The sequence below is a fragment of the Gracilinanus agilis genome, chromosome 3 (genome assembly GCF_016433145.1).
Source record: "Gracilinanus agilis isolate LMUSP501 chromosome 3, AgileGrace, whole genome shotgun sequence".
Taxonomy (NCBI): domain Eukaryota; kingdom Metazoa; phylum Chordata; class Mammalia; order Didelphimorphia; family Didelphidae; genus Gracilinanus; species Gracilinanus agilis.
The window spans coordinates 328,454,718-328,473,358 of record NC_058132.1 but is presented as its reverse complement, the minus strand read 5'-3'; the positions used below and the strand labels follow the sequence as shown (position 1 = coordinate 328,473,358).

At 38.3% G+C, this 18,641-nt stretch overlaps 1 protein-coding gene across 1 annotated transcript in view; it reads left to right on the top strand.

Moving 5' to 3' along the window:
• The first annotated feature begins 1,232 nt into the window (after positions 1-1,232).
• The window catches only part of ESYT3 (extended synaptotagmin 3), a 94,866-nt gene continuing 77,457 nt past the window's right edge, over positions 1,233-18,641 (top strand). The window contains exon 1 of the mRNA XM_044666679.1: positions 1,233-1,535. Within this exon, the coding sequence (XP_044522614.1) occupies positions 1,233-1,535 (303 nt within the window). The remainder of the gene's footprint in view (positions 1,536-18,641) is intronic.

Sequence of the window (18,641 nt, the reverse complement as noted above, 5' to 3'; positions counted from 1 at the left end):
CAGTCCTACATTTTGGAACCTGGATTCAAATGTGACCTCAGACACTTCCTACTAGTGTGGCCCTGAGCAAGTCACCTAACCTCCCTTTGTGTGTAGTCCTTGTCTCTCTTCTCCAGTTAAAGTTCCCAATGCTGCACATTCCACTATCTTTTATCTTACTTTAACAAGGCTTTTAGAAAATGTGAATGGATTATATTAATTGGACAGCCTGTGTCCAGAGATATATTTGTCCCCTAAGAGAAATTAAAGAAGATTTGAAAAAAAAAATCTTAGGACCTGTGATTTCATTCATTAGGAACTCCTGGTGAGGAATTTCCTTTACCAACTAATTTATCCAAGCATGATTTATTCTGATAAAGGGAGATATCCTAGGGAAGGATGGAATCAGAATGCAGATCAAAGTATATGATTTTTCACTTTAGCTTATTTGAGTTTTTATTTGGGGGGTTAGTTTTATATGAGTATTCTCTTACAAAAATGAACAATATGGAAATACTTTTTGCGTGATAATATAACTCAGATCAAATCAAATTGCTTGCCAGCTCCGGGAAGAGGAAAGAAAGGGAAGGAGGGAGGGAGAAAATTTGGCCCATATAACTTCAGAAAACTTATGTGAAAAGTTATTACATATAATTGGTAAAATAAAATCTTTTTATAAGGAGTACCCAAAATAAAATAAAAACCAGCACTAAAAAGTTATCAATCAGGTGGAGAGTGGCGGCGTTCTGGGAAAGGTAAGTCGTGGGGAGTTAATGGACATAACAATTTGTTGCTTTCTATCTGCCAAAGGAGGCGTTTCTGCTTGCTTCCCTGAGATAAGGTAGTCTGTAAGTGATCTGTCTCCTGTCTTGCTACTCTGTGGTCCATAGCCGAGTTTTAAGCTGTCTCCTCTACAGGCACTTCTTTCCAGGGCGGGCTCTGATAGGGCGGAGACACAAACTCGGTGAGCTGCTCCAGAGCCCACCCCCTAAAAGGGAACGCCCTCCCCACGCTGGATGCTCTCAGTCTGCCACTGAGGACGCACAGACAGCAGGTGAGAGGCGACGGTATCAAAGAGACTCAGGTGAGGACCCGCTGGACTTCAGCTGCTACCACCTCCAGTCCTGATCCTCACCTTCTGGAGGAGCAAATGTACTCCTTCACCAGAGTGCGCGTCCCTTCCCCCGGGTGAACGCCTGTAGGAGGAGGAGACCCCGGACAGCGGAGCGCTTTGGAGACAAGCAGCTGAGGAGATGGAGACTCAGGGGGCCCCAGCCGGCACTGAACCAAGAGTCAAGGAGCCGGGGCTGCCCAGCCAACTGCTGCCTGAGCTGTACGGCTTCGTGGCTCGAGTGTTGCTATACCTGGCGCCCGTCTACCTGGCCGGCTACCTGGGGCTGAGCCTCACCTGGCTGATCCTCGGAGCCTTCCTGTGGATGTGGTGGCGCAAGAACCGCCGCTGGAAGCACTCGCGCCTCGCCGCAGCCTTCGAGTTCTTGGACAATGAACGTCAATTCATCGGCAAGGAGCTCCGTGACCAACATCTGCCTGCTTGGGTGAGTGAGTGGGACTGGAGCTGAAGAGACACTGAGTTACCTAAGGATTGGGAGAGAAAGGAAAGAAGGGTGATACCGGCCACCACCCGGGTCAATTTCATAGCGTGTTAGAAATGGAAACCAACTTAGAAACCAGCTTTCTAAAGGATCTTTGAGAGAGAGGCCAGCTCTCTCCCTTCATTTAATCAAAGAAGGAAACTGAGACCCAAAAATCTGGCCAAGGACGCACAGTCTAGTATAGGGAAGAATAGAAACTTGAACTTAAGAGGAAGGGAAAAGTGGAGGGAGCCTGTCACTGCCATCTTTTGTTTTGGTTTCCTTCCCACTCGCATCTAACTGATTCTGTTGTGTAGATCTAGTTGGTTTGGTTTGTTTGCTGGAAGAGAAACATCTCTCCACAGAACATACACAGTATTCATTTATTATGTACCATGAGAGATACAAAGTTGAATGAGGCTGTCTGGGTCATCAAAGAGTTTTCAGTCTAAGCGAGAGGAAGGCCCACGAAAACTACAACAGAAAGCAATTTCCACAAGGTATCTATTGTGTAAAGGCAAGGTGTTTCGGGGAGGGGAGAAGAGGGAGAGATTCCTTCTCAGGCTTTGAGTGATACTTCTCTGCCCCTCCCTTTCTGGGACAAATACCTCAGCTCACTTCTCTCAAATCTCTGGGCTTCTTCCCCATTCCTTGTTACTTCGGATGCTGGCCATACTGTTGTTTGTCCTCCCTCCACTTCATAGGATTATATAGGATTTAGAGTTTGAAAGAATCTTACAGCTCATTTAATTCTGACCCCTTCATTTTGGGGGTGAACAAACTGAGACCCAGAGGAGGAGAAATGATTTTCCCAAGATCATACAGATAAATAAATAGCAGATCTTGAATTTGAAACCAAATCTAACTTCAAATTCAGTATTCTTTCTACTTTGCCTCACAACCTCATAAAGGGCAGAAATAGGAAACTTTTTTTTAAATTGAGGGCTCCTGGATCACAAAACAATAAATCAATAGTGAGTAATACTCAAGTTAAAAATTACTTTAAACTAAAATTATTCTTGTTTTTCTTTTGAAAGGGAAATCTGAAACCTATATCACCCATTTAAAAATAATAAAAGGAAATGAACCTTAATAAATGTGACCAAAAAAATCTCAATTCCTTGGTATAATCAGTTAGGGGACTGACATAAAAATAAAAAAAGCAGAAATGGAGAGACTGGAGATAAAAAGAATGACACTGCCAACTCTTACTTCTCCCTTAAATCCTTCCCCTTTAAGTACCAAGCACAACTATGAGTTAAGGATAATCCCTGAGAGAGCATCAGGACCTGCACCTTTTTACAGTTATCTTTACTGATGCTTGCCATGAAGGAAAAGGAGTAGCTAATAGGGAATTAATTGCATTTAGTCAAAGACAAGTGTTCTTAAAGGGCAAAAGCTTCCTCATCCTTAATATATGATCATAGATATGGCAGTGGTCTACTCACCTTTGTTTTGCGGGATTTTCTCCCTAACCCCCATCTCACGTGAAACCCTTGGGGTCATTTGTACCTTGGACATTGTGTCTGAGTCACTCTCTGGGTGGGACTATGTAACCCTAAGATGTTCCTTCTTACTGAAGTTAAAATAAATGCCTAATATCAGTATCATCCCTGGAGAAGAGAGAGTAGAGTCTATAGGGCTACCCAATGAGGGAGTTTTCCTAAACTGTAATGGGCCCATGTGGTCAGACCTATTTTCAAAACTATGAGAAAAAAACTGATACAAGAACTAGACAATTAATTGGTCGAAAACATTTAATAAGTGCCTACTATGTGTCAGGAACTATTCGAGGCTCTGGGAATACAAAAAGAGGCAAAAGACAGTCACTGCCCTCAATGTGCTTACAGACTAATTGGGGAGACAACATGCAAACACACAAACCAATATATACAAAATAAGCTATATAGAGGATAAATAGGAAATAATTAACAGAAGGGAAAAAATAGGAATAAAAATGGTGGGAGAAGACTTCATGTAGAAGCTAGGACTTTAGACGGGAAGCCAAAGACATCAGTCTCGTCAGAGCAAAGGAGGGAGTGCATCCCAGGCACTCAGGACAGGAAGAAAGAATGTCTTCATCCTAGTAATGTTCCTAAGCTTTTCCCTTTATCTATATTATTCATATTCCTTTAGAGGAGGAAGATTAAGTAGCAAAAAGAAAAGGTGAACCCTGGATGCCCTGCCCCCTGTATCATGTAATCATAGATTGAGAAAAGAAAGGGAAGGACCTTGGAAGTCAGCTAGTCCAGAACCCTCACTCCACTGGGATGTTTTTTGTCATTCAGCTCTTAGTTATCAGTTTGAATCAGATAATTTTAGAGTTGAAAGGGCCTTTACAAACCCTCTAATCCTGTCCCATCTAGCATATCCTCTTCCTTTTTTTTTAGTCCAGCTGTAGGCATTCCTGGTACATATATATATATACAGTTCTCCTGGAGGATATTCTGTTTTAACTGGGGAGACTGAACACACAGATATGAACTATAAAAATAATGGTAAAATACAGTAACTTAGTGTCAAAGGAATGATGCATTGATTAGAGGAAGGAGAGAGATCACTGTGAGCTGGAGGGATTCCAGGGAAGGCTTCAGTCTTGTAGCAGGTGAGATCTGAAAGATGAAGAGGATTTGGTTTGCCCCAGGATGATGTTGATGATCATAAGTTGGTCTTTGAAATAGTGAGGATGTGCCCAGCTATTTTTTCTAATTTAGGAGTAGACAGGGAGAGAAACAAACAAGACTAGCAGGCATTGATATAATATTTTGAAAGTAAGAGTTCTTAACCTGGAATTCATGGCACTCTAAAGGGTCTTTGAACTTGGATGGGGGAAAATACATCTTTATTTCAATATAATTGGTTTCTTTGTAATTCTGTGTATCTTATTTTATTCATTTAAAATGTTATTCTGAGGATCCTTAGCCTTTACTAGACAGTCAAAAATTAAGAACTCTTGCTTTTAAAGGTTGCACATTAGCTCCTTTGAGTGCTATAACAATCCTGTAATGTGAGTACTGCAGGTATTATTCTCATTTAACAAATAAAGAGACTGAGATATAAAGTGATTTATCATCTAGTCACTCAGCTAGTAAGAGTCAGAGTTAGGATTCAAACTCAGGTCTTCCTCATTCCATATCCAGAACTCTATCCCCTATATCATACTGCCTCTTGTTTGTTTGTTTTTTTAAACCCTTAACTTCCACCTTAGAATCAATACTGTGTATTGGTTCTAAAGCAGAAGAGTGGTAAGGGCTAGGCAATGGGGGTTAAGTGACTTGCCTAGGATCACACAGCTAGGAAGTGTCTGAGGTCATATTTGAACCCAGGACCTCCCATCTCTGGGCCTGGCTCTCCATCCACTGAGCTACCTAGCTGCCCCCAATAAATGCTTTTAAGTTGAATTAAAGGAATGTAGCAAAGTCATTTGTATTCTGAGCATTTCTGAAAATCATCTGCTTTCCTAGCTTCCCAAGTACAACAAAACTCAACATAACCCCTGCACCTTGAACCAAATATCTATATAAAATCATTAAATCCAGTGGTGCTAAATCATTAAATCCATGGTGCTAACTGTCCTCAGGAAAGCTACTGTGTTCGCTTAAACAAGCTAAGCTTTTCTACAGAGGAGAACTCTGAATCAGAGGTTTTTTCTTAATACAACTGATTACTTTTGTCATTCTTCCCTTTTTCAGTGCTTTGATTCTCAAAACAGGAGAGTAGTAAGAACCATTTGCCACTTACCTACTCTTCCAGACACTGGTTATTTGGGGGAGAGGGAAGTGAAGGAGGGAGAAGAACCATTTTAGGGCTTTATTATTCTCTTTGTGTGATAAATGAACAGGAAATGGATCCCTGCAAGGGAACAGAAGATTAACAGAATGGACTGTGCAGAGAAAGGGATAAGTGCTTCACATTCAGGCTGTTCCAACCTGACAGCTACTTGGATTGCTAAAAGAGGCAGGAGTCAGCCCCAGCCCCCAAAACCAAATATTCAGAGCTCAGGAATCTCCTGTTCAGGTAGAGATAGAGGCTTTATCTCAGGAGGGTAGGCATGGAGTAACAAGTGCCCTTCACACAACACTCCATCATCATTGTGCTCCATCCAAGAAGAATCCGAAGCTGAACTAAGAAACTCAACCCCAATAAGATCATCTTTGTTATACAGACACAATGCTGTGGTTTTGAGGGTGACAAAAGTCTGAATTAGGAAGTGGAGCTGGGAAACAAGTACCAGTTAAAGAATTCAGGTGCCTAATCTATATTTGAGTTGCTTCTGGAAGTTAAGATCCAAAAAAATCTCCAGTGACTAGGATGTAGTTGCTGCATAAATGAGATGCATATGATATTGAAATATGAAGGGAGGAAAGGTCCTGAGCAAGCTTATAGTCTGGTTGGAGAAACAGGACATTCACACATGGACAGTGAAAGAAATTTTTCAGCTAGGGGCCAGGGGAAAGAAGAAAGACTGAGTGAACTGGGAGGGCTTTATGATAAAGGTGAAATTTGAAAGATACCTAATTTGGAGATAGAGGATAAGAAAGAAGAAGCCATTGGAGTGATATGAAAGGGGAGGGGGGAGGGAAAGCTGTGAGAGGAAAGGGTCTGAAACTAGGCTCTCTATATGTTGATCCTAATTGAATTCAGTTCCAGTCCATTTCTCCCAGAGTTGTGAATGCCTGAGGATCAGCTATGATTATTTCTGCTGAAGGGCTCAGGATCCATCAGAGCTGGCACTCAGCTGGCAATGCTTTGTGGTTTTTTTTGCCATCCATTCTCCAGTTCTTGGGTGGATTCTCTGTTTCTCTCCCCTTCTTTCCCCCATCTGTCTCCCTCTTGAACATTGTGATGGAAAGTGCTAAACTTTTTGGTTCTAAGTGTACTTCTATAAAAATCCTAAGTGTCTTATTTTTCTCCTCTTTGAGAACACAAGATTCTATAGGTCTGTATTATAATTTTTTTTTGGCCATGGGTCTGTTATTTTATCGATGTAGAATTGCTCCTTATGAGGAAATAACCTCTATCATGGTGGCCCAGACACTGTATCTACGATTAGTAGCCTTCGGGTATGGCATTGACAAGCTTATATACTGGAGGCACACAGCCAGGATATGTCAAAGCTGGCACATGAACCTCAGTCCTCTTACTTGGATGCTTGCTTTTGCTGGGCTGCCTCTTGTAGACCTATACATTTGGGATTGTTTTGAGGTCTAAGTAAGACTACCTTTCCTATACTGATACGTTTCTTAATTAAAGAGGAAGTTAAAACAATTATAGCTTTGAACTGGTCTGGCTTTTCAGCAAGTTAAATCATAAGGCTAGATGTTTAGAATTCTAGGGTCTGTTTTTAAAAGGTAACAACAAAAGACCTTTCTATTTGGGGAGGCTTAGACTAGGTGTGGTTCTGTTTGATGTAAGGGAAGTGGACTTAGATGACCTTTCATGGTTGCTGCCGTTTTACAATGAAAATCAAGTAAGCTTTTAGACTACGTCTGTCCTCAGGAAGGGATAGGCAACATAGCATTCTTTTAGTTTATAGCATCACAGAATTTAGAGCTGAAAGGGGAACTCAGAGACCATTGAAGGATAATAATAATATCATGATGACTAGTGTTTGTTTAGCACTTTAAAGGTTTACAAAGGTTCTCTTTACTTCTACAAATCTTCATCTAATCCTCACGACTCTGGTGGACAAATACTATTATTATCCTCATTATTATAAATAAGGAAACTAAGGCAGATAGTGGTTTAAGTGACTTGTCCTGGGTCACACATTTGATGAGTGTTAGAGGCTGGATTTGAACTCCTGGCTCCAGGTCCAAAACTCTATCCACTGTATCACCTACTTGGCTCCATAGAAAATCCAAAGCGAGAAGAGACCTTAGAGGCCATTTAGCCCAATCCTTTGTTTAATAGATGACAAATTGGAACCCAAAAAAATTCAAGAGATTTGCCCAAAGTTATAAGGGAATTAAAGTAGCAGAAGTGAGATTTGAACCCAGACTTTCTGACTCTAAGTCCAGTATGTCTAGTCTTCTCATTTTAAAAACTGGAAGACAAACTCAGAGATTAATGGTTTTACTCAAATCCATATGGACTCAAGTTGTCAGCACCTCCTTAAAACCTCAAATCATCTGACTTCCAAATCTTGCACTCTTTTCCATACATCATGAGTCATACAACTTTGGGTCTTGTTCCTCCATACTGCAGTGATGCCTCATGAAATAATCAGCATTAAGACCTATATTTGGCAATAAATGTGATGGAATGTGGGATTCCAATCCTCTAATGCCAGTGCTCAAGGGATTAAGGATCCTTATGGCTTTAACTTGAGGAACATAACTTTCCTTATTGCTTCTGTGCTTCCTACTATAGTAAGTCAAATACTGTCACATTTTCTCAAATTCCCTTATATGTAACAATGTAACCAGTAATAATTTATATTATTTTTATATTTCTATATTATATATATAATATATGTTATATATAAATAAACATTTGTACAACACTTTAAAGTTTGCAAAGAGCTTTACAAATATTATCTCATTTTATCTTCACAACTAAGGAAATGGAGATGGGGAGACCTATTATGAGGTTATTATAATAATTTGGGTGGGTAGTTGAGTGTGTTGTAATGAGTGCCTTTACCAGGGCAGTGATAGTGGAGACAGAGAGGAAGGAATGGTTGTGAGAAATGTTGCAGAGGTGGAATCAATGAGGCCTGATAACTGATTGCATATGAGAGATGAGGGAGAGGGAAGAGTCAAAGACTACACCAAGGTTATGAATGTGACAGACCAAGTACATAACAATGTCATTGATAGAGGGTGGAACAGGTTTAGTTGGAAAATAATGAGCTTATATTTAGATGTGCTGTGGTTGAGGTGCTGATGGAGGGAGCATCCAGGAAAGAAGAGACATCCTGAAAGCCACTGGAGCTTAGGGCCTAGAGTATAATTTAGCAGTCATCTGCTTAGTGAAGGCAGAAGCCTTGGGGGTGAAAGAGAAGGAGGAGGAATAGGAGAAGAAGAAACAATAGACCTTTTCAGAAACAAGTAAACTAACAGAGCAGGAAAATGCTGATGTATAATGGACATAAGAATTATAGGAAGAGAAGGAGAACCAAATGTCTCTGATTCTGCAATATGAAAAAGTATACTTTAGAAGGAGATAGTCAGTGATGTCATAATCTGCTGAGAGCTCTATAAAAGAGATGGGGCACCAGGGATGTTAAAATATAATCTAAATGGTTGTGGGTACACACACTGGGTTGAAGGAGAGACAGGACCAGGATAGGGAGACCAGAGTTCACTGCTAAGCTAGTATTAACTGTTAACTGTCAGAATGGCAGTTGGCCCAGCTCACTCTAGGCCAGAGTCTATGGAACCAGCAGGCAAGGTAAAAGTTTTAAACAGTTTAATTATGAGAAACTAAAAGGATAGGATATGGAATTCTACACTAAAACCTATAGGACAAAACCACAGGGCAAGGGGAGGACTTATCTACACTAATTCTAATCTTAGTGACCTAAACAGGCAGGGCCCAAAGAAACAGCACTGGAGTCTCTGAGAGGCTGCTTCAAACCTGGTTCCAGCCAGGTTTGACCAGGACAGCTAATGGGTCTGAGGGTGGCTTTGGGGTTCTCACAGTAATCCACAGATGATCACAGGATGCCAAAAGCCAAGGTGGTCCAAGGTACCCAAATAGAGAGGGTGTGCTTGAGATGCTGTCTACAAGATCCCAAACTTCTCCTCCTCTTGGTGTAGCTCTGTAGGTCTTGTCACTTGCTAGAAACCACCACCACTCAGGATCCCAGGGAATCAGGATGCAGGTCTGAGATCTCCCAGGGCTAGCAACAGTTTGTGCCAACCACTAATGGAGTCTCTCTCAGAGCACAAGCAACTTCCTGCTCCTTCATTCCATCTTGGAATGCTCCAGTCCTTCCTGCTAGGTCCATCCTTAATACTTAATTAATTACTAATGGATCTTCCTCACAACAGCTCAAGGAAGAGATCTGAAAAAAGTCATCATGATTTAGTGATTGGGAAGTCCTTATTTGCATGTAGACACCATTTTCAAGAAATTTAGCAAAGAATTTGATGTCCAAACACGGAACTCAAGAGAATCATCAAACGGTCATTAAGAGAGAAAGGAAAAAACAAAAAAATCAAAACTTTTTTTGAGGGACCCAATAAGTTCAAATGATTTGTATTCCTATAAGAAAAGATGATATTGGTAACTCTTAAAATTATTATTGCCATCAGGACAGCTAGAGGAAGTATACTTAGAGGGAACAGTCACAAACTGTATAGGATGAAATGTCAAGATATATACATGTATGTATAAATATATATAAAACTAGAAGTAAAAAATAGGATAATATTAAGAGAAATGGGAAAAGAGAAAAAATAGGGTAAACTTATATTTCATAAAGAAGCGAATGGTGGGAGCAGGGGAGGAGACTAATATACTAGAAGGGTAAAAAGGTTGGAGACAGGAAATACTTAAGTTGTACCTGCATTAAAATCGACTCAAAGAGGGAAGAACAATCAGACCTACTGGGGCAGAGAATTGATTTGAATCCTATAGAGAAGTAGACGGATAACAAATGGACTGGTTGGGAGGGAAGCAATACTTGGGAGGGAGAGTGTGTAGGGTAACTCAAAAAGGCCCTAAAGAAAAATAAGAGGGGAATAAGAAGAGAGGGGGAGAGAAAGGGAAGTAAAATAAGGGTGGGGATTAGGGGGACTGATTAAAAAAAAAACACTGGTATAGAAGGAAATAGTGAAAGAAGAAAGGGCAGGACAAGGAGAGGAAATCAAAATGTCGGGGAATACACAACTGGTAATAATAACTCTGGATGTGAATGGGATGAACTCACCCATAAAACGGAAGCAAATAGCAGAATGGATTAGAAACCAAAATCCTACCATATGTTGTCTACAAGAAACACACATGAGGCACACACAGAGTGAAGATCAAAGGCTGGAGCAAAATCTACTAGGCATCAAATGAGAAAAAGAAGATAGGAGTCTCAATCATGATATTGGACAAAACCAAAGTAAAAACAGATCTAGTTAAAAGAGATAGGGAAGGTAATTATGTCCTGATAAAAGGCATTATATACAATGAGGAAATATCAGTACTCAACATGTATGCACCAAATGGTATAGCTTCCAAATTTCTAAAGGAGAAATTGGGGGAGCTTAAGGAGAAAATAGATAATAAAACTATACTAGTGGGAGACTGGAACCTTTCTCTATCAGATCTAGATAAATCAAAACAAAAAATAAATAAGAAAGAGGTAAGAGAAGTGAACAAAATCTTAGAAAAAATGGAGTTAATAGATATGTGGAGAAAATAAATAGAGAGAAAAAGGAATACACCTTCTTTTCGGCAGCACATGGCACATTCACAAAGATTGACCATGAACTATGGCATAAAAACATAGCAAAAAGATGCAAAGAAGCAGAAATGATAAATGCAAACTTTTCTGATCATAATGCAATAAAAATAGTTATTAGCAAGGGTACATGGAGAGGCAAACCAAAAACTAATTGGAAATTAAATTATATGATTCTCCAAAATCAGTTAGTTAAAGAACAAATCATAGAAACAATTAATAATTTCATTGAAGAGAATGACAATGATGAGACTTCTTACCAAAATCTATGGGATGCAGCCAAAGCAGTATTAAGAGGAAAATTTATATCCTTGAGTGCATATATTAACAAATTAGAGAGGGCAGAGATCAATGAATTGAGCATGCAAGTTAAAAAATTAGAAAGTCAACAAATTAATAATCCACAGATGAAAACTAAAATAGAAATCCTAAAAATTAAAAGAGAAATTAATAAAATGGAAAATAAAAGAACTATTAAATTAATAAATAAGACTAGAAGCTGGTACTTTGAAAAAACAAATAAAATAGACAAAGTACTGGTCAATCTAATAAAAAAAAGGAAAGAAGAAAACCAAATTAACAGTATCAAAGAGAAAAGGGAGACCTCACCTCTAATGAAGAGGAAATTAAGGCAATCATTAAAACCTATTTTGCCCAATTATATGGCAATAAATACAGCAATCTATGAGATATGGATGAATCTCTACAAAAATATAAATTGCCTAGATTAACAGAAGAAGAAATAGAATATTTAAATAATCCCATATCAAAAAAAGAAATTGAACAAGCCATCAAAGAACTCCCTAAGAAAAAATCCTCAGGACCTGATGGATTCACAAGTGAATTCTATCAAACATTCAAAGAACAACTAATCCCAATACTCTGCAAACTATTTGACATAATAAGCAAAGATGTCTACCAAATTCCTTTTATGATACTAATATGGTACTGATTCCAAAAACAGAGAAAGAAAACTACAGACCAATCTCCTTAATGAACATAGATGCAAAAATCTTAAATAGAATACTAGCAAAAAGACTCCAGAAAGTGATCACGAGGGTTATTCATTATGATCAGGTGGGATTTATACCAGGAATGCAATGAGAGTTCAATATTAGGAAAACCATCCACATAATTGACCATATCAACAAGCAAACCAACAAAAATCACATTATTATCTCAATAGATACTGAAAAAGCTTTTGACAAAATACAACACCCATTCCTATGGAAAACACTAGAAAGTATAGGAATAGAAGGGCCTTTCCTAAAAATGATAAACAATATATATCTAAAACCATCAGTAAGCACTGTATGCAATGGGGATAAAATGGAAGCCTTTCCAATAAGATCAGGAGTGAAACAAGGATGCCCATTATCACCTCTGTTATTTCACATTGTACTAGAAACACTAGCAGTAGAAATTAGAGAAGAAAAAGAAACTGAATGTATTAAAATGGGCAATGAGGAGACCAAGCTATCACTCTTTGCAGATGATATGATGGTCTACTTAAAGAATCCCAGAGAATCAACTAAAAAGCTAGTCAAAATAATCAACAATTTTAGCAAAGTTGCAGGATACAAAATAAACCCACATAAATCATCAGCATTTCTATATATATCCAACACATCCCAGCAATAAGAGTTAGAAAGAGAAATGCATTTAAAATCACCCTGGACATAATAAAATACTTAGGAATCTATCTGCCAAGACATACACAGGAATTATACAAACACAACTACAAAACACTTTCCACACAATTAAAACTAGATCTAAATAATTGGAAAAACATCAATTGCTCATGGGTAAGATGAGCTAACATAATAAAAATGGCCATCCTACCCAAATTAATCTATTTATTTAGTGTCATACCTATCAAACTACCAAAAACCTTTTTTATTGAATTAGAAAAAAAACTATAACAAAGTTCATTTGGAAGAACAAAAGATCAAGAATATCAAGAGAAATAATGTAAAAAAATGTGAAGGAAGGTGGCCTAGGCAGTACCAGATATTAAATTATACTATAAAGCAGTGGTCATCAAAACAATATGGTATTCACTAAGAGACAGAAGGCAGGATCATTGGAATAGACTTGGGGTAAGTGATATCAACAAGACAGTGTATGATAAACCCAAAGAGCCCAGCTTTGGGGGAAAAAATAGACTATTTGACAAAGACTGCTGGGAAAATTGGAAAACAGTATGGGAGAGATTAGGTTTAAATCAACATCTCACACCCTACACCAAGATAAACTCAGAACGGGTGAGTGGTTTGAATATAAAGAAGAAAACTCTAAGCAAATTAGGTGAACACAGAATACTTTATTTGTCAGATATTTGGGAAAGGAAAGATTTTAAGACCAAGCAAGAGTTAGAAAAAATTACAAAATGCACAATAAATAATTTTGATTACATTAAATTAAAACGGTTTTGTACAAATAAAACCAATGCAACCAAAATTAGAAGGGAAGCAACAAACTGGGAAAAAATCTTTATAACAAAAACTTCTGACAAAGGTCTAATTACTCAAATCTATAAGGAACTAAATCAATTGTACAAAAAAATCAAACCATTCCCCACTTCATAAATGGACAAGGGACATGAATAGGCAATTCTCAGATAAAGAAATCCAAATAATCAATAAGCATATGAAAAAGTGCTCTAAATCTCTAATAATTAGAGAAATGCAAATCAAAACGACTCTGAGGTACCACCTCATGCCTAGCAGATTGGCTAAAATAACAGCAGGGGAGAGTCATGAATGTTGAAGGGAATGGGGAAAAATTGGGACATTAATGCATTGCTGGTGGAGTTGTGAATTGATCCAACCATTCTGGATGGCAATTTGGAACTATGCCCAAAAAGTGCTGAAAGATTGCCTGCCCTTTAACCCAACCATAGCACTGCTTGGTTTATACCCCAAAGAGATCATAAGGAAAAAGACGTGTACGTGTACGTGTTTGGTGGCAGCAAACTAGAAAATGAGGGTAGACCTGTCAATTGAGGAATGGCTGAACAAATTGTGGTATCTGTTGGTGATGGAATACTGTTGTACTAAAAGGAATAATGAACTGGAGGAATTCCATGTGAACTGGAATGACCTCCAGGAATTGATGCAGAGTGAAAGGAGCAGAAGCAGGAGAACCTTGTACACAGAGATGAATACACTGTGATAAAATCAAATGTAATGGACTTCGCTACTAGCAACAATGCAATGATCAGGACAACTATGAGGGACCTATGAGAAAGAACACTATCCACATTCAGAGGAAGAACTATAGGAGTAGAAACACAGAAGAAAAACAACTGCCTGATCATATGGGTGAAAGGGGATATAATTAGGGATAATGACTCAAAATGAGCACCCTAGTGCAAATATCAATAATATGTAAATTAGTATTGATCAATGACACATGTGAAACCCAGTGGAATTGTGCATTGGCTATGGGTGGGGGTGGGAAGAGGGAAGGGATAGAACATGAATCCTGTAACCATGGAAAAATGTTCTAAATTAATTAAATAAAAAGATAGTATTAAAAAAAATAAAATAAAAAAGAAATTTAGCAAAGAAAGGGAGAGAGCCATGGGACAGTAGCTTGATTGGCTAGAAAAGTCAAATCAAGGATTGGGGAGACCTGAGCAAGTTTGTAGGCAAATGGCAAGCAGACTATGGAGAAAGAGAAACTGCAGATTATAGGAAGAGAAGAGAAAATAAGATTAAAGGTCTGAGGTAAAGGGACTGGCTTTATGGAATTGTGAAGATTTACTCTGTGATTAGAGTGAAGAAAGAGTTGGTCATGATGCCAGATTTTGAGGAAAAGATGAAGAAATTCATTTTGGATGGCCTCACTTATCTGTAGGAGATAGAACAGGACTTTTGATGGTCATTTAACACAACTATTCACATTAGTACTATGTCGGTGTGCACTGGTAAATGACCATCCTTTTACGCCTAGTAGTTATATATTTTCCCTTATTAGTTGAAAGGAACTGACTACAGTATTCCCTGAACTAGTGAGCAGCCATCACCTTTTTTTTTTCCCCTTAAATTAATCATTTAGTCCTCTATATCCTTTCACCAGGCACTTATTAAGCACCTACTATGTTCAAGTCAATGTATAAGATACACAGAGGGCGTGTGTGTGTGTGTGTGTGTGTGTGTGTGTGTGTGTGTGTGTGTGTGCATCTGTGTGTATGTGCATCTATGGGTGTGCATACATGCACCCTTTGTAATTTGTAGGAGGAGAGAGCATTGGCAAATTAAGCAATTTTCCCCGAGTCACAGATAGTATGAACAGAGGCAGCAAAATGTAGCAGAACATGCACTGGGGTGATGTTGGAATATATGTATTCCAAATCTAACTCTGCTGGATATTTCTTGGGTGACCTTGGAAAAATCATTTAAGGAGCAACTCATTGGCTCAATGGATTAGGCCAGGAAGAACTAGATTCAGAGCCTGCTTCTGACAAGTAATAGGCTATATAACCCTTCTACAGTCACTTAGTTTATCAGTGTCCTCTAAGACTACAAAAGAGTAGCTAGCTGATCTGAATAACCAATGAAATCACAGGGCTAAATTCCTTTCATTACCCCCTCCCACAACCAAAATTTTAGAAATTAGTTTTTTTAGTCCAATTGATCTACCTTTTCTTGGTCTCAAGAAAAGAGGTTCCCAACCTTTTTCACTCCTTGCACCCTTGGCTTTCTGTAAAACTTTCCATATTAATAGAGAAGGAAGGAATTTTGAGCTTATCATGCATCCAAGAAATGAAATAGACTGCTTAATTTTGATAGAATAATATGGTTATTTGCCAAATATTCTCCATGCTCTTGACCAAACATCTTATATCACTTGGAGGTATGGGTACTCAAGGTTTGGAACCCCAACTCTAGAATGAGGAATGGAAAATGTTGGAACTGGCTACATTTTTAAAAATTCCAGATTACGAGTTTGCACAATATTCAATAATCATTTTATAAAATTTTACCATCTATGTTCTCTCCCATCCTCTCTTCCCTCCCCCTTCCCCAAGACCTAGAAGATAGTATGATATGGGTTATATGTGTATTATTATACAATAAACATTTCCATGTTCATCATGTTATGAAAAGAGACACATATTGCTTACACTAGAGAAAAATTCATGGAGGAAATAAAGAGAAGGATGGTATGCTTCAATGTGCATTCTGACTCCGTCAATTCCCTCTATGGCAGTGGATAGCCTTTTTAGTCTTGAATCCTTGGCAGTCTTCCTGGCTCCTTGCATTGCTGGTGATAGTTAAATCATTTACAGTTGCTCATCAGATTTTATTGCTGTCACTGTGCTACCTAAACTCTTCACATCAGTCAACATTTTCATGATCTTTAAGTTTGCTTGATACCATTTTTAAACCAGTTATTAGTTGGTACTGATGGTTGTTGCTCAGTCCTGTCCTATACTTCGTGACCCCATTTAGGGTTGTCTTGGCAAAGATACAAAATGGCTTGCCATTTTCTTCTACATCTCATTTTACAGATGAGGAAACTGAGGCAAAAGGGTTCAGTGATTTATCCAAGGTCACCTAGCTAGTTAATATTAGAGGCCAGATTTGAACTCAAGTCTTCCTGACTCCAGGTCTGGGGTTCAATTCACTGCACCCATTAGCTGCCAGTTTCTAGGATGGTACTAAGAAATCATAATCTGCAGATTTCTAGAAACACCTAACTTAGCAGCTATCTTTCTGATGGAAATGAGAAGTTCTCTTACAAAGAGAGTGTTAAATGACTACCCTGTGACTCTGAAGTCAACTGCCAGGAAATTCAGTTGCTATAGAGAGGAACCTAAGGCAATGTGGTTTAGTGGTCAGGGATCTAATCATGGTGTTCAGCCTTGACTTCTACACTTACTAGCTGGGTGGCTGTAAGCAAGACACTTAAATCTCTCTGAACCTGTTTCTTTGCCTGTTAAATGAAGGTAATATTTGCATTACTCACCTCACAGGATTGTCAGTGCTTTGTAAATCTTTTTTTAAAAATAAGTTTTCTGTTGATATTTTCTGTTTCTTTTACCACAATAGGATCCCAGAATTGGGCACATGCCCTGAAAGAAACATTGACTCTCTATTAAGATAAGCAAAATGAATTCTAAAAATAACATCCAGCTCTTCATTTCTAGCTTCCTACTAGAAATCCCCACCAATATATCCTGTCAGCACCTCACACTCAGCACATCCAAGACCAAATAAAAAACTGTACTTGCTATCAACATCCTTATTTCTGTTGTTTTTGTGACCATTCTCCTCGTCATTGGGATCCAGAACTTGTCACTTTACTCTTCCTTTTCCATCATGCCCTATGCTGGATCAGGGATCAAGTACTGCCCATTCTTTCTTAGCAGCATCTCTTTATTTTGTCACCACCTTAGTTTAGGCTATAAATACCTCTTCCCCTGATTATTGTTAATAGCTTCCTGATTGACAAGTATCCTTGCCTCTGATCATTCCTTTCTCCAGATTTTAAGAAAATATTAATGTCAAAACAGAAGGCAAAAATAAAATTCTTTACACAGCTATTAAAATCATCTTCCTGATGCACCAATCTGATCCAAATCACTCTCCTGCTCAAAGACTTTCAATGGTTCCCTATTGTCTGTAAGATAAAATCCAAACTCCTCAGTCTGCATTTAAAATCTTCCATAATCAAACTCCACTTGACCTTATGGGATGAACTAGATAATGATAATATTAATAATAATAATAATAATATTTACATAGTACTTACTATGGTTGAACAATATCTAGCATTTATTTCTTTGTTTTATGCCCTTTTTGATGTTTATGATTGTAGAGATATTGAATAAGGTAATCTCTGTTATAGCTTTCAAGGAATTTGTAATGATTTTTATATATGAATGGGAAATACCTTGCTTAAAGAAAGAATGCCAAAATTAATATGATTCAATTTGTCCAATCCATTCATCGGTTATTGAACTAGGACCTCCCATTTATCCAAGTTGAAGTTAATAGATGACCTAAAAATGTGAAAAAAAAAACCCACTATTTTTAAAAAACTGATTAACTAATTCTACCTTATTTGATCCTCAACTACCTTGAGAGGTGTGTTCTATTATTATCATCCCCATTTTACAGTTGAGGAAACCAAGGCAGAAGTTAAGTGACTCACCCAAGGTCACACTATCTGAGACTGGATTTGAACTCATCTTCTTGACTCTGGGTCCTAGCTTCCTCAAAAACCCCGTCCAGTTCTTGAATTCTGTGACCCAACTTTCCTAACCTTTTTCCATTCTGCTTTTTTTCTCAGAATATGTTCCTGTTGGATTTTGTACAGTTCCCCAATTTCAACTTGCATTCTCTTGTTTCTATGCATTCATGTAGGTGAACCAAGCTCTCCATATCTCCACCTGCTGAAATCTAGTCTTCTTTCAAAGCCTAGCTCAAGTCCCTTGTCTACCCTCTTTCTCTCCCCCTCCGTCTATATACATCTGAAAATGATCTCTCCTTCCTTGCATTTTGTAATATACCACTCTGCCTGGATATCTCCTTTGTCCTAACAATTTACCTCCTATCATTTTTATTTGCATACATTTCTTATATTCTCAGTAGAGTTCTTGGAGGGCAGACACTGAGTAACTGAAAATCCAATTTACCCAGAGAAGAAATAATGAAACG